The 15,802-nt window shown below is 34.3% G+C and overlaps 2 protein-coding genes across 2 annotated transcripts; both read left to right on the top strand.

Moving 5' to 3' along the window:
* The first annotated feature begins 1,338 nt into the window (after window positions 1–1,338).
* LOC116112681 (U-box domain-containing protein 15-like) lies at window positions 1,339–3,671 on the top strand. Its single transcript, XM_031398805.1, has 4 exons — window positions 1,339–1,671; window positions 1,758–1,874; window positions 1,954–2,379; window positions 2,494–3,671. Exons 1-4 carry the CDS (start codon window positions 1,339–1,341, stop codon window positions 3,541–3,543), a joined length of 1,926 nt encoding a protein of 641 aa, XP_031254665.1. The 3' UTR covers window positions 3,544–3,671.
* A 3,679-nt stretch (window positions 3,672–7,350) lies between these two features.
* LOC116112682 (U-box domain-containing protein 15-like) lies at window positions 7,351–9,683 on the top strand. The gene is made up of 4 exons (XM_031398806.1): window positions 7,351–7,683; window positions 7,770–7,886; window positions 7,966–8,391; window positions 8,506–9,683. Exons 1-4 carry the CDS (start codon window positions 7,351–7,353, stop codon window positions 9,553–9,555), a joined length of 1,926 nt encoding a protein of 641 aa, XP_031254666.1. The 3' UTR covers window positions 9,556–9,683.
* Window positions 9,684–15,802: the final 6,119 nt, after the last annotated feature.

Genomic DNA, 15,802 nt, shown 5'->3' on the forward strand with positions numbered 1-15,802 from the left:
ACTAAGATAACTAACGTTTTGCCATCCGGCCACAAACCCAATAGTTAACATCCCTTTTTCCTCTACCACGTAATGAGGAATTCAAATTTTGTAATTCTCTATTGATACAGTTAGGGGTGTTCAAAAAAATACAAAAAATGAACTGAACCGTTAACCAAACCGAAAAACCGGTTAACCAAAAAAATGGTTCGGTTACGATTCAAAGAATTCAAAAAACCGGATTTTAAGTTCAGTTTTTGAATATATATAATAAATAAAAAATAATAATAATAATCTTAATCCCTAAATTTGCAAAATTTCTTTTATTGTTTTTCATTGGGACTTACTTAGTTATTTTGTTGTTTTATTATAAATGTTTCGTTACAAACTTTTATTTTTGTTTAATTTCGGACTTTTATTTGTATCAATTTTTTTTAATATATTGTTATTTGTGGTCAATGGATATGTATGAATGTTTAATTTTTATTAGAATATGTATTATTGATGTTTACAATTTAATTTTAAAAAAAATAAGTTTTATCCAATAAAAAAGGGAAAACTTGTTCAAAACCGGTTAACTGAAAAACCGTTTTCCCCCCCAAACCGGTTCGGTTTTAATTCAGGAATTTTCCTGAATCAAAAAACCGATTCAGTTCAAGAAAACGGTTAACCGAATCGCTTTTGAACAGCCCTAGATGCAGTTTTACATCAATTAGGCTTATATATGTATCTTACTGAATAATTTTTAAATCACTAATGTCAATCCATTCAATGTACAAATATTTTGGTGGTATGATCTGTATTCACTTAACGAAAGATACAAGAAAATCAAGATCTTTTTCTTAACTTTGGTTTTAATTTTTTATTTACCCATTTTGGGTCCTCTTAATTAATTGAATGGGAGAAAATTATATGAAATAGAAGGATTACATAAATACAGACCGCAGAAGGAGAATTTTACTACATATAAAGCGTAGCTTTGAAATTTTATATTTTTACATTTATATTTTCAATTAATTATGAGGACAGGTGTCAGCATGTGGGATAGGTTTGTTTGAGAGGGAAATCAGCAGATGCATGGATGACCTTATGAAAATAACAGACTTTCTAAATTAAGAAGCAAAATTGCGGGAAATAAAATGTATTCCCTTATTAACGTGCTGACTCGCCCGGAAATCACGTTCGCCAGGAGAGGTTTACGAAAGAGACCAGAGCATCAGAATCCATGGGAATTAGGGTTAGGGTTCCTTCCATCTCTTCACGTTTCTCTTCTCCTCAATATCCCTCAAGAGAACCATAATGATGCCATCCATTCCCTTGAAACCTTACAAAAGGTGGAACCACATAAGCCCCATGCAGATGGGAATGGATGTTGAGCGAGAGGGAGAAGGAGGAGAAGGAGAAGGAGAAGGAGGAGATATTGCGGAGGAACAGAATCATAATGTGATCCAAGAGATCTTGATTATTATTGAATCTGTTGCTCGATTTGGAGATTTTCGAAAAACACAGAGAAAAGAATGTTATGGACTTGTTAGACGTTTGAAACTTTTGTTACCCTTGATTGAGGAGATCAGAGACCTTGATACGCCTATTTCTAAAGCTGGTATGGTTTGTCTTGTTAATATAAAGAAGGCACTTCTTATGGCAAAGAAATTGTTGAAGATGTGCAACGAAGGAAGCAAGATTTATCTGGTCAGACAGTTTTTTAAAACTGTTTACATAGTAAAAGTACGGGATTCATCATTCATTATTTTCTGATCAATTTGTTTGTAATTCAGGCGTTAGAGTTGGAGGCGGTTATGATTAAATTCCATGCTGCATTTGACAAATTAAGTCAAGCTTTGGAGGGTTTGGATTATGATGAACTTGGGATCTCAGATGAAGTGACAGAACAGGTATAAATCTCTTGATGGCTATTTGATTTTGATGAAGCGTGATGGGACGCCATTAATTTTTAATTATGACCCATTTCAGGTTGAGCTTATTTGCCTGCAACTTAAACGAGCAAAGAGGAGAACAGACACACAAGATATAGAACTTGCAGTGGATATGATGGTGGTATTCTCTGAAGAGGATGAACGAAATGCTGACAGCGCCATAATAGAGAGACTGGCAAAAAAGCTTGACCTACACAGTTGTCAGGACCTGAATAATGAGACTATAGCTGTGAGGAATCTTGTCAAAGGAAGAGCAGGCCAAAATTTAGAGAGCACCCAGAAAATTATAGACCTTCTAAATAAATTCAAACAAGCTGCAGGTATGGAAATCACTAATGTTCTTGATGACCCTGTTATTCCAAAAATGCTGGAGAAGAGCCACTCTATAGTCATCCCTCATGAATTTCTCTGCCCAATCACCCTAGAGATAATGAGTGACCCGGTTATTGTTGCAAGTGGACAGGTAACAATCTCATGAATTCATGAATTACATTTAAATTTTAGTTCATAATGCATATATAAATATGTTACTGGATTATCATATTTGCTTATGTTTTCCTTGCTGATTCCATCGAAGACATATGAAAGAGAAAGCATACAGAAGTGGATCGATTCCAATCATCGAACTTGCCCGAAAACCAGACAAACTCTGGCTCACCTGTCGCTGGCACCAAACTATGCCCTCAAGAACCTAATCTTGCAGTGGTGTGAGAAGAACAAATTTAAGCTTCCAAAGAAAGATAATTCAGTATTCTCAGAATGCTCTAGTGCAGAGCACAAAGAAGAAATCGCATCTCTAGTTGAAAAGCTATCTTCTAGTGACCTAAAAGTGCAAAGAGCGACTGTAAAGAAGATACGGTTACTCTCAAAGGAGAATCCAGAGAACAGAATTTTAATAGCTAACAGCGGAGGAATTTCACCCTTAGTTCAACTTTTGTCCTATCCAGATTCTAAAATTCAAGAGCATGCGGTGACAGCTTTGTTGAATTTATCTATTGATGAGACTAACAAGAGACAAATAGCTCAAGAAGGAGCTATTCCTGCGATAATAGAAGTTCTGGAAAATGGAAGCAAAGAGGCAAGAGAGAACTCAGCAGCAGCTTTATTTAGCTTATCAATGCTTGATGAGAATAAAATAACCATAGGATTATCAAATGGTATTCCACCATTGGTAGATTTGTTACAAAATGGGACAATTACAGGTAAGAAAGATGCTGTTACAGCACTATTTAACTTATCTCTCAACCATTCAAACAGGGCTCAGGCTATTGATGCTGGCATTGTGTCACCTTTACTCAATTTATTGAAGGATAAAAACTTGAACATGGTTGATGAGGCACTCTCTATTTTTTTACTTCTTGCAACGAATCCACAAGGGCGTCAACAGATTGGACAGCTTACATTTATTGAAACTCTTGTAGAATTCATTAAGGAAGGGACCCCAAAGAACAAGGAATGTGCAGCAGCGGTTCTACTTGAATTGGGGTCAAATTCATCTTTTATACTAGCAGCACTTCAGTATGGTGTGTTTGAACATTTGGCTGAGCTCACAAATAGTGGAACAAACAGAGCTCAGAGGAAGGCAAATGCTCTTTTACAAGTTATACACAGGTTTGAACAATTGTAACTCCATTAAAGATAAGAGTTTTAATTTTGTATTAATTCACTATTTGCTTTGATTAATTCTTCAAACCTCTTTTGTTCAAGTTCCATGGAAAAATCTTAAAGATATAGTATAATTCAGTTTTGGTATTGGTTAATGTTAGTGATATAAGAACTCACTTTTGAACCTCCATGAATGGGTTAAAAAGAAAAACATTTTCCCACCATGAATGAAATGCCATCCGGATGAGAAAGGTTGATGCCTTGGCCCATTCTCCACACTGAATTAAAGGGCATTTAATTACTGGGCCAAAATTTGAACCTCCTGACCCTTCAGCTCTGCAAAACCGTAAGCAAAATTAACAAATTATTATTAGTGAATCGCAGGTGAAAGAAGAAATATGATGAGGATGATGAAGTTGGTTTAGACATAGGAGACGGGAAATAGGAAAGTGTAAATCATGTAGTAAATATTATCAAATGAAAATGAGACTTCCTTTAAGTTTATCTCCTTCACCGTAATTATATGAAAGTGCCCTTTTCATTCTGAAACCAGAAAAGCACAAAAAGACACCAACCACCAGTGTTACAGTCCTGAGTCATCACCGCCCACCAGCTTGGACCTCATTTCTTCTAAATTCCAAAAGAAGAGAGCATTTACGACTCTTATAACCTTCTTCATACGCTTCTGCTTCCCTGAAAAGCCAAGTTCTACAAGAAGTATACTACTAATCTACACTAAGAAAGCGATTTCTCTAAGAGAAATATCCACAACGATGGCACATAATCGGTTATTGAAGTAAAGCTTCTATGGGAATGGCAATTAGAGGAAGAAGAACATCTGCATAAACATAAATAATATAAATTTGTATTACAATGATTCAAATCTGACTGGTGAAATTACATACTGTAGAAACAAAGTTGATTAGTTAATAAAGTCTGATGGTATCTTTGCACAGCTCAATGTCATCACATTATTCACATCACTGGACCCTCCTCTTTTATTATTTTTCACTATTTCAGGTATGCCAAACATATCACTACTCCAGCAATCAATTCAAGAAGGTAAAACGTCATTCTTCTTTCTTCATTTCTATAATCTTTAACCCACAACTTATCTAGTGTGTTTTTATCTGATGCACAGTGGTATGCTATAATCTTAGTTTCTGGGTACAGATTTATACATGTCGTAATCGTATAGATACAGTTACCTGTATCTGCACGTATAGCATTGTTTTAATAATAGTAAAAATTAGGAAAATTTATACAGAAGACAGTTTGATCTTATCAGCTGACAAAAGAGGTATAATTCAGTTTGAATCTGTTCGTTTTTTTCTCCATTTTGATCAAGACACTTGAGAAAATTGTTGTCTATATAAAGTTATTATTAACGTAACAAAGTAAAGTTCATTAAAACAATGGCGTTCGGCGTTGATTAATGAAAATCATAAAGACCTCAAGACCACTTTGTTTATTATATATTGCATGATTGAAACTGGACATGATTAATACCAACCTCACTGAGAAAGCAAACATTGATATGTCTGATCCACTTGCAATGGCAGTATGGTGAAAGATCAAGAGATCGATAATGACAACCTACCTAAGAGTTTATAAACTCATCCAAAACTATCAAGATAGGAATTTTATGATTAAATAATTGATCTGATGAGTCACAGACTCTCTGTCCTCCACGTTCCGCAAATTAATTCAAACAAGCTGCAGGTATGGAAATCACTAATGTTCTTGATGACCCTGTTATTCCAAAATGCTGGAGAAGAGCCACTCTATGTCATCCCCATGAATTTCTCTGCCCAATCACCCTAGAGATAATGATGACCCGTTATTGTTGCAAGTGGACAGGTAACAATCTCAAATACATGAATTACATTTAAATTTTAGTTCATATGCTATAATTGTACTGATCATATTTGCTTATGTTTTCCTTGCTGATTCCATCGAAGACATATGAAAGAGAAAGCATACGAAGTGGATCGATTCCAATCATCGAACTGCCCGAAAACCAGACAAACTCTGGCTCACTGTCGCTGGCACCAAACTACGCCCTCAAGAACCTAATCTTGCAGTGGTGTGAGAAGAAAAAATTTAAGCTTCAAAGAAAGATAATTCAGTATTCTCAGAATGCTCTAGTGCAGAGCACAAAGAGAAATCGCATCTCTAGTTGAAAAGCTATCTTCTAGTGACCTAAAAAACGAACCAGTGAGCTACGAGTGAAGTGATTGGACGAGCCATGTTCCTAAAAGGAGTGACCCTCCTTGTTTTCTTTTTCTTCCCTTCCCTTTCCCTGTCCCTTCAAAGCCCATACGTTGGGTGCTAGCACTTCACTAACTGATGAGTGAAGCAGTGACCCTACTGTTTCCCTACAAGCCCAATAGATCAAGTAAATCATAAATGTGGTAGAAGATTATTATAGGAATTCGAACACAAGACCTCTAGATAACCCACCCAGATGACTAAGGTTTTGCCATGCGACCACAAACCCAATAGTTAACGTCCCTTTTTCCTCTACCACATAATGAGAAACTCAAATTTTGTAATTCTCTATTGGTGCAGTTAGGAGTGTTCAAAAAAATTGAAAAAATGAACGGAACCGTTAACTGAACCGAAAATCCGGTTAACCGAGAAAACGTTTTGGTTATGGTTCAAAGAATTCAAAAAACCGGATTTTAAATTCGGTTTTCGGTTTGGGTAAAAATGAAAACCGGTTTACTTATATATATATATTAAATAAATAATAATAATAATAATAATCTTAATCCCTAAATGTGCACAATTTCTTTTGTTGTTTTTCATTGGGACTTATTTAGTTATTTTGTTGTTTTGTTATGAACATTTCGTTACAAACTTTTATTTTTGTTTAATTTCGGACTTTTATTTGTATCAATTTTTTTTTTAATGTATTGTTAGTTGTGGTCAATGGATATGTATGAACGTTTAATTTTTATTGTAATATGTATTGTTGATGTTTACAATTTAATTTAGAAAAAAATTTAAAAAAAAATAAGTTTTATCCAATAAAAAGGAGAAAATTTGTTCAAAACCGATTAATTGAAAAACCGTTTTTCCCCCCAGACCGGTTTGGTTTCAATCGAAAAACTAATTCAGTTCAAGAAAACGGTTAACTGAACCGCTTTTGCACACCCTTAAATGCAGTTTTACATCAATTAGGTTTATATATGAATCTTACTGAATAATTTTTAAATCACTAATATCAATCCATTCAATGTACAAATATTTTGGTGGTATGATCTGTATTCATTTAACGAAAGATACAAGAAAATCAAGCTCTTTTTCTTAACTTTGGTTTTAATTTTTTATTTACCCATTTTGGGTCCTCTTAATTAATTGAATGGGAGAAAATTATATGAAATAGAAGGACTACATAAATACAGACCGCAGAAGGAGAATTTTACTACATATAAAGGGTAGCTTTGAAATTTTATATTTTTACATTTATATTTTCAATTAATTATGAGGACAGGTGTCAGCATGTGGGATAGGTTTGTTTGAGAGGGAAATCAGCAGATGCATGGATGACCTTATGAAAATAACAGACTTTCTAAATTAAGAAGCAAAATTGCGCGAAATAAAATGTATTCCCTTATTAACGTGCTGACTCGCCCGGAAATCACGTTCGCCAGGAGAGGTTTACGAAAGAGACCAGAGCATCAGAATCCATGGGAATTAGGGTTAGGGTTCCTTCCATCTCTTCACGTTTCTCTTCTCCTCAATATCCCTCAAGAGAACCATAATGATGCCATCCATTCCCTTGAAACCTTACAAAAGGTGGAACCACATAAGCCCCATGCAGATGGGAATGGATGTTGAGCGAGAGGGAGAAGGAGGAGAAGGAGAAGGAGAAGGAGGAGATATTGCGGAGGAACAGAATCATAATGTGATCCAAGAGATCTTGATTATTATTGAATCTGTTGCTCGATTTGGAGATTTTCGAAAAACACAGAGAAAAGAATGTTATGGACTTGTTAGACGTTTGAAACTTTTGTTACCCTTGATTGAGGAGATCAGAGACCTTGATACGCCTATTTCTAAAGCTGGTATGGTTTGTCTTGTTAATATAAAGAAGGCACTTCTTATGGCAAAGAAATTGTTGAAGATGTGCAACGAAGGAAGCAAGATTTATCTGGTCAGACAGTTTTTTAAAACTGTTTACATAGTAAAAGTACGGGATTCATCATTCATTATTTTCTGATCAATTTGTTTGTAATTCAGGCGTTAGAGTTGGAGGCGGTTATGATTAAATTCCATGCTGCATTTGACAAATTAAGTCAAGCTTTGGAGGGTTTGGATTATGATGAACTTGGGATCTCAGATGAAGTGACAGAACAGGTATAAATCTCTTGATGGCTATTTGATTTTGATGAAGCGTGATGGGACGCCATTAATTTTTAATTATGACCCATTTCAGGTTGAGCTTATTTGCCTGCAACTTAAACGAGCAAAGAGGAGAACAGACACACAAGATATAGAACTTGCAGTGGATATGATGGTGGTATTCTCTGAAGAGGATGAACGAAATGCTGACAGCGCCATAATAGAGAGACTGGCAAAAAAGCTTGACCTACACAGTTGTCAGGACCTGAATAATGAGACTATAGCTGTGAGGAATCTTGTCAAAGGAAGAGCAGGCCAAAATTTAGAGAGCACCCAGAAAATTATAGACCTTCTAAATAAATTCAAACAAGCTGCAGGTATGGAAATCACTAATGTTCTTGATGACCCTGTTATTCCAAAAATGCTGGAGAAGAGCCACTCTATAGTCATCCCTCATGAATTTCTCTGCCCAATCACCCTAGAGATAATGAGTGACCCGGTTATTGTTGCAAGTGGACAGGTAACAATCTCATGAATTCATGAATTACATTTAAATTTTAGTTCATAATGCATATATAAATATGTTACTGGATTATCATATTTGCTTATGTTTTCCTTGCTGATTCCATCGAAGACATATGAAAGAGAAAGCATACAGAAGTGGATCGATTCCAATCATCGAACTTGCCCGAAAACCAGACAAACTCTGGCTCACCTGTCGCTGGCACCAAACTATGCCCTCAAGAACCTAATCTTGCAGTGGTGTGAGAAGAACAAATTTAAGCTTCCAAAGAAAGATAATTCAGTATTCTCAGAATGCTCTAGTGCAGAGCACAAAGAAGAAATCGCATCTCTAGTTGAAAAGCTATCTTCTAGTGACCTAAAAGTGCAAAGAGCGACTGTAAAGAAGATACGGTTACTCTCAAAGGAGAATCCAGAGAACAGAATTTTAATAGCTAACAGCGGAGGAATTTCACCCTTAGTTCAACTTTTGTCCTATCCAGATTCTAAAATTCAAGAGCATGCGGTGACAGCTTTGTTGAATTTATCTATTGATGAGACTAACAAGAGACAAATAGCTCAAGAAGGAGCTATTCCTGCGATAATAGAAGTTCTGGAAAATGGAAGCAAAGAGGCAAGAGAGAACTCAGCAGCAGCTTTATTTAGCTTATCAATGCTTGATGAGAATAAAATAACCATAGGATTATCAAATGGTATTCCACCATTGGTAGATTTGTTACAAAATGGGACAATTACAGGTAAGAAAGATGCTGTTACAGCACTATTTAACTTATCTCTCAACCATTCAAACAGGGCTCAGGCTATTGATGCTGGCATTGTGTCACCTTTACTCAATTTATTGAAGGATAAAAACTTGAACATGGTTGATGAGGCACTCTCTATTTTTTTACTTCTTGCAACGAATCCACAAGGGCGTCAACAGATTGGACAGCTTACATTTATTGAAACTCTTGTAGAATTCATTAAGGAAGGGACCCCAAAGAACAAGGAATGTGCAGCAGCGGTTCTACTTGAATTGGGGTCAAATTCATCTTTTATACTAGCAGCACTTCAGTATGGTGTGTTTGAACATTTGGCTGAGCTCACAAATAGTGGAACAAACAGAGCTCAGAGGAAGGCAAATGCTCTTTTACAAGTTATACACAGGTTTGAACAATTGTAACTCCATTAAAGATAAGAGTTTTAATTTTGTATTAATTCACTATTTGCTTTGATTAATTCTTCAAACCTCTTTTGTTCAAGTTCCATGGAAAAATCTTAAAGATATAGTATAATTCAGTTTTGGTATTGGTTAATGTTAGTGATATAAGAACTCACTTTTGAACCTCCATGAATGGGTTAAAAAGAAAAACATTTTCCCACCATGAATGAAATGCCATCCGGATGAGAAAGGTTGATGCCTTGGCCCATTCTCCACACTGAATTAAAGGGCATTTAATTACTGGGCCAAAATTTGAACCTCCTGACCCTTCAGCTCTGCAAAACCGTAAGCAAAATTAACAAATTATTATTAGTGAATCGCAGGTGAAAGAAGAAATATGATGAGGATGATGAAGTTGGTTTAGACATAGGAGACGGGAAATAGGAAAGTGTAAATCATGTAGTAAATATTATCAAATGAAAATGAGACTTCCTTTAAGTTTATCTCCTTCACCGTAATTATATGAAAGTGCCCTTTTCATTCTGAAACCAGAAAAGCACAAAAAGACACCAACCACCAGTGTTACAGTCCTGAGTCATCACCGCCCACCAGCTTGGACCTCATTTCTTCTAAATTCCAAAAGAAGAGAGCATTTACGACTCTTATAACCTTCTTCATACGCTTCTGCTTCCCTGAAAAGCCAAGTTCTACAAGAAGTATACTACTAATCTACACTAAGAAAGCGATTTCTCTAAGAGAAATATCCACAACGATGGCACATAATCGGTTATTGAAGTAAAGCTTCTATGGGAATGGCAATTAGAGGAAGAAGAACATCTGCATAAACATAAATAATATAAATTTGTATTACAATGATTCAAATCTGACTGGTGAAATTACATACTGTAGAAACAAAGTTGATTAGTTAATAAAGTCTGATGGTATCTTTGCACAGCTCAATGTCATCACATTATTCACATCACTGGACCCTCCTCTTTTATTATTTTTCACTATTTCAGGTATGCCAAACATATCACTACTCCAGCAATCAATTCAAGAAGGTAAAACGTCATTCTTCTTTCTTCATTTCTATAATCTTTAACCCACAACTTATCTAGTGTGTTTTTATCTGATGCACAGTGGTATGCTATAATCTTAGTTTCTGGGTACAGATTTATACATGTCGTAATCGTATAGATACAGTTACCTGTATCTGCACGTATAGCATTGTTTTAATAATAGTAAAAATTAGGAAAATTTATACAGAAGACAGTTTGATCTTATCAGCTGACAAAAGAGGTATAATTCAGTTTGAATCTGTTCGTTTTTTTCTCCATTTTGATCAAGACACTTGAGAAAATTGTTGTCTATATAAAGTTATTATTAACGTAACAAAGTAAAGTTCATTAAAACAATGGCGTTCGGCGTTGATTAATGAAAATCATAAAGACCTCAAGACCACTTTGTTTATTATATATTGCATGATTGAAACTGGACATGATTAATACCAACCTCACTGAGAAAGCAAACAGTGATATGTCTGATCCACTTGCAATGGCAGTATGGTGAAAGATCAAGAGATCGATAATGACAACCTACCTAAGAGTTTATAAACTCATCCAAAACTATCAAGATAGGAATTTTATGATTAAATAATTGATCTGATGAGTCACAGACTCTCTGTCCTCCACGTTCCGTCACCCATAATCTATTGTTTTTTTTTCAAAACACGAGATTTGAATAGGATATCAGTATTATTGTAGATCATACGATAATGAATAATCTAACCAGAGACCACGTTACCTCCCTTGATATTCCCCCACCAACTAAAAATCAGAAGTATAAAACAAAGATAAGCTGCAGAAATTTATACTTTAAAACCCCAACAATTCAAAACCGTGACAATTTAATTATTTAAAATGAAGTAAAGAACATTATAATTTAATAGTTGAAACATGTGGGAGTTAAGAGAAGTGGAGCCACCCCAATTGTAAAGTTACAGAAATTTGAGCAAAAAAATCTGTGTTGATGATGACGGCCCTGAAAATCATATTTATGGCTAAGCTTTGTGTACAGTTCATTCTTATCCTTATCATATATCAGGAAAAATAAGTTTCAAATAGATGATATTCGAACCACCATGGGATGATCGGTCAATTAAGATTATTAGGTATATTACTTAAAAAGTTTTACGTTCAATCTATCTCGATTTGTTAATAGGGAAGACCAATGGAAACTTATCTGGTTGTTAAGTACTTCCAACCTTAGGGATTCGTTGACCACTGAAAACGTACTCGATCGTTAATTTCAAACCTCTAAAAATTAATTAAAGTACACGTAAGTTGGTTTGAACACCCTATTTAATAAAAAAATGATAATATTGTCCATCTCTAAAGGCATAGATTTTCAATCTCATTAACCTATCAACAAATTTCCACTCAATAACGCAAAAGAAAAAGTAGACAATGAAATACAAGTAGCTAAAGCTTGGCAGTTGGCACTCTGGCTCTCGCAAAACTCCAAAGTCTCAGTGGCTAGTGGGAAGTGGGGCGTGGCTACTACTACTCAGGGACCCGGGACCCTCCTACCGTTTCTTAAACGCTTCAAATTCAAAGTTTTTTGAATTTCTCCTTTAACATGTAACATCCTGTCTGTGTCACTTCTGTCCTATTGTTGGCAAAGGTACAGAATAAGGGTCAATTATCAATATACTTTCCTCTTTCAATTATTTTTGGATTTTTTGTAATAATTTTGTATTATCATTTGGATGTACATTTGATTCTTCTGTAATAGTGCCAATTACATCTATTCACTGTGCGATATTTTCTTTCATGATGTATGCATCTTTGCTCGTTCAAGTTAAAGATAAGATTTTGTCTGTTTCCTTCCTCTATTTTCCTTGATTTTTACGTCATACTCCTCTTCTTCTTCCACTCTGTGCTTCCGGAATTCATCTCGTATTATTATTTCCAACAACTCTGGACTTTTTCTCGAAAGTCTTGAGCTTAGCTCGAGTAAGTTATCATCTTTTAAACGATCAACTCTTGACCAGCTCGCATTTAGTCCTTATCCGTTTATATAAATGCTTTCTCATGTACATGTTCTAAGACGATTAATCTTACATAAGCCTACGTGTTTTAAGATGATTAATTAACTTTTAGTTGAAAATTAAATTGATAAATTAAAAGAGACTATATGTTAAATATACAAGATTATTACATCAATTTATAAGGAATAGTTTGTATTGATATTGTGATTTGCACAAGATATGAATATGACATAAAAAATATATCGTCTAAGTTGAGTGAAAAGTCAGTTTATAGACTGTTTAATAAACTTAAGACGGAATAACATATGACATAAATCCGTGCTCCCATAATTGAGTGCACTACAGTTTGTATAAATAATATTACTTTTATTACAAATTGATAAAACTTATCTTACGAGGTACAAATCCTACGTCTATTATTTTTATATTGTTTTCTCTTGTTTTTCTGCGTGCAATTACAACTTGGATAAGATATGAATGTGAAGTAAAATATATATCCCATAATTTGGATGAAAAGTCAGTTTATAGATTGTTACAATGACAAAGTTGTAAATAAAGTTAACATAAGACGAAATGACATGTGACGTGAAAGTATGTTTTGAGAATTAATCGCACAATAGTTTGTAGGGGTGTTCGGTTCTGGGTGCCCTGTACTTTTTGAAGAAATCAGAACCGACGGTTCCTTGAAATTTGGAACCAGAATCGGAACCGACGGTTCCGGTTCCTAGGTACCCAGAACCAAAACCTGTAACAATGGTTCCGATTCCGGTTCTAGGTACCCTGTAAAATTCATGACCTCCCAAAAGTTTTTAAAATAGCAAAAAAAACCCTTAAAAACTTACAAATACCTCCCCCCCCAGCACTTGTTAACAAAAATAAAATTACAAATTATAAATTCAAAATTACAAACTCCATTACTTTGTAAAGGTAAGATTCTCAAAAGTCAAACAAACTTACTTTAAATGTTATGAAATATAAATATAAATGTATTCACATTACTTTTTCTACAAAAGTTTTTATTAACCCCCTAATCTTTAATTTTATTTTACATTAATCTCGGTTCCTGGTTCCTGGTTTCGGTTCCAGTTCCTAACTATAGGAACCGAAACCGGAACCGTACAGTAACGGTTCCAAAAATTTGGAATCGGAACCTATTCATTGACGATTGGTTCTAGGTAGAAACCGAAACCAAATCCAGGGTACCTACCGGTTCCGGTTCCAACCGGTTCTTTGGAACACCCCTTATAGTTTGTATAAATAATANCTTCAAATTCAAAGTTTTTTGAATTTCTCCTTTAACATGTAACATCCTGTCTGTGTCACTTCTGTCCTATTGTTGGCAAAGGTACAGAATAAGGGTCAATTATCAATATACTTTCCTCTTTCAATTATTTTTGGATTTTTTGTAATAATTTTGTATTATCATTTGGATGTACATTTGATTCTTCTGTAATAGTGCCAATTACATCTATTCACTGTGCGATATTTTCTTTCATGATGTATGCATCTTTGCTCGTTCAAGTTAAAGATAAGATTTTGTCTGTTTCCTTCCTCTATTTTCCTTGATTTTTACGTCATACTCCTCTTCTTCTTCCACTCCATGCTTCCGGAATTCATCTCGTATTATTATTTCCAACAACTCTGGACTTTTTCTCGAAAGTCTTGAGCTTAGCTCGAGTAAGTTATCATCTTTTAAACGATCAACTCTTGACCAGCTCGCATTTAGTCTTTATCCGTTTATATAAATGCTTTCTCACGTACGTGTTCTAAGACGATTAATATCACATAAGCTTACGTGTTTTAAGATGATTAATTAACTTTTAGTTGAAAATTAAATTGATAAATTAAAAGAGACTATATGTTAAATATACAAGATTATTACATCAATTTATAAGGAGTAGTTTGTATTGATATTGTGATTTGCATAAGATATGAATATGACATAAAAAAGATATCGTCTAATTTGAGTTAAAAGTCAGTTTATAAACCGTTACAATGATAAATTTGTAAATAAAATTAACGTAAAACGTAATAACATGTGACATGAATCTCCACTCCCATAATTGACTGCACTACAGTCTGTATAAATAATATTGGGTGCGTTTGTTTTATTTTTTCATACTCTATTCCCAAAATATCTATTTGTTAAATTATTTAAGAAATACTATTATATTTTTTTAATTTAAGACCCATTAAGTTTATTAATTTAACTAAACACCCACAGAAAAAAAATTTAAAAATTAACAAAAACACCCCCCCACCCATAGTAGCCAGAATCTGTCACAACAGCGTAGAAACGACCGGAACTAGCCGGTAATTCGTCAATTTGGCCTTTTCCGGTCAGATTCGTGGAGGATCTGGCCGAAAAAGGTCATGTCGAAGCACGACCGACTAGATTCGACCGGTTTGCATCGTAACGCCATTTTTCGGTCAGATTCTGACGGTGGTGGCTGGAATCTGGTACTATGGGTGGGTGGGGGTGTTTTTGTTATTTTACAAATTTTTTATATATTGTAGTGTTTAGTTAAATTAGCAAATCTATGGGGTTTTTTTGCTAGTTTTTAAATTTTACCTCATAATACTCATCATATTTAACTACCCAATATTATTCATAAAATCATATCCAAAATAATAAAACAAACGCACCCATTACTTTTATTACAAATTGATAAGACTTATCTTATTAGCTGCAAATCCTACATCTACTATTTTTATATTGTTTTCTCTTGTTTTTCTGTATACAATTGCAACTTGGATAAGATATGAATGTGACATAAAACATATATCCCATAATTTGGACAAAAAGCCAATTTATAGATGGTTACAATGACAAATTTGTAAATAAAGTTAACATAAGACGAAATGATTCATAACGTGAAGGTATGCTTCGAGAATTAATTGCATAATAGTTTGTATAAATAATATTATTTTTTATTACAAATTGATAAGATTTAATTGCCGGCGAAAAATAACATTCTCAATCTCTTAAGTCTAGGTTAATTATCGACACTAATATTAGTAGTTAACACATGATAAATAGTTCTTGAATTATTATAGGGCGAACGACTTGTGCATCCCAAGGTTTACCGTACAACAAGTTGGTACCTAAAAGGTTTGAAAGACAAATAGATACCTTTCGTATGTTGTTAGTGATGTCTGTTTATTAATAGTGAAAAGACTAAAATGCCCTTTAAAGTTTCAATTTTAGTTTTTTATAAA

The sequence above is a fragment of the Pistacia vera genome, unplaced genomic scaffold (genome assembly GCF_008641045.1).
Source record: "Pistacia vera cultivar Batoury unplaced genomic scaffold, PisVer_v2 Contig665, whole genome shotgun sequence".
Lineage (NCBI taxonomy): Eukaryota > Viridiplantae > Streptophyta > Magnoliopsida > Sapindales > Anacardiaceae > Pistacia > Pistacia vera.

Coding starts and splice junctions, on each gene's coding strand:
- LOC116112681 (XM_031398805.1), top strand. CDS start 1,339: ATGGGAATGGATGTTGAGCGAGAGGGAGAAGGAGGAGAAGGAGAAGGA. Junction 1,875..1,953: donor CAGATGAAGTGACAGAACAG/GTATAAATCTCT, acceptor GACCCATTTCAG/GTTGAGCTTATTTGCCTGCA. Junction 2,380..2,493: donor TTATTGTTGCAAGTGGACAG/GTAACAATCTCA, acceptor ATTCCATCGAAG/ACATATGAAAGAGAAAGCAT.
- LOC116112682 (XM_031398806.1), top strand. CDS start 7,351: ATGGGAATGGATGTTGAGCGAGAGGGAGAAGGAGGAGAAGGAGAAGGA. Junction 7,684..7,769: donor AAGGAAGCAAGATTTATCTG/GTCAGACAGTTT, acceptor TTTGTAATTCAG/GCGTTAGAGTTGGAGGCGGT. Junction 7,887..7,965: donor CAGATGAAGTGACAGAACAG/GTATAAATCTCT, acceptor GACCCATTTCAG/GTTGAGCTTATTTGCCTGCA.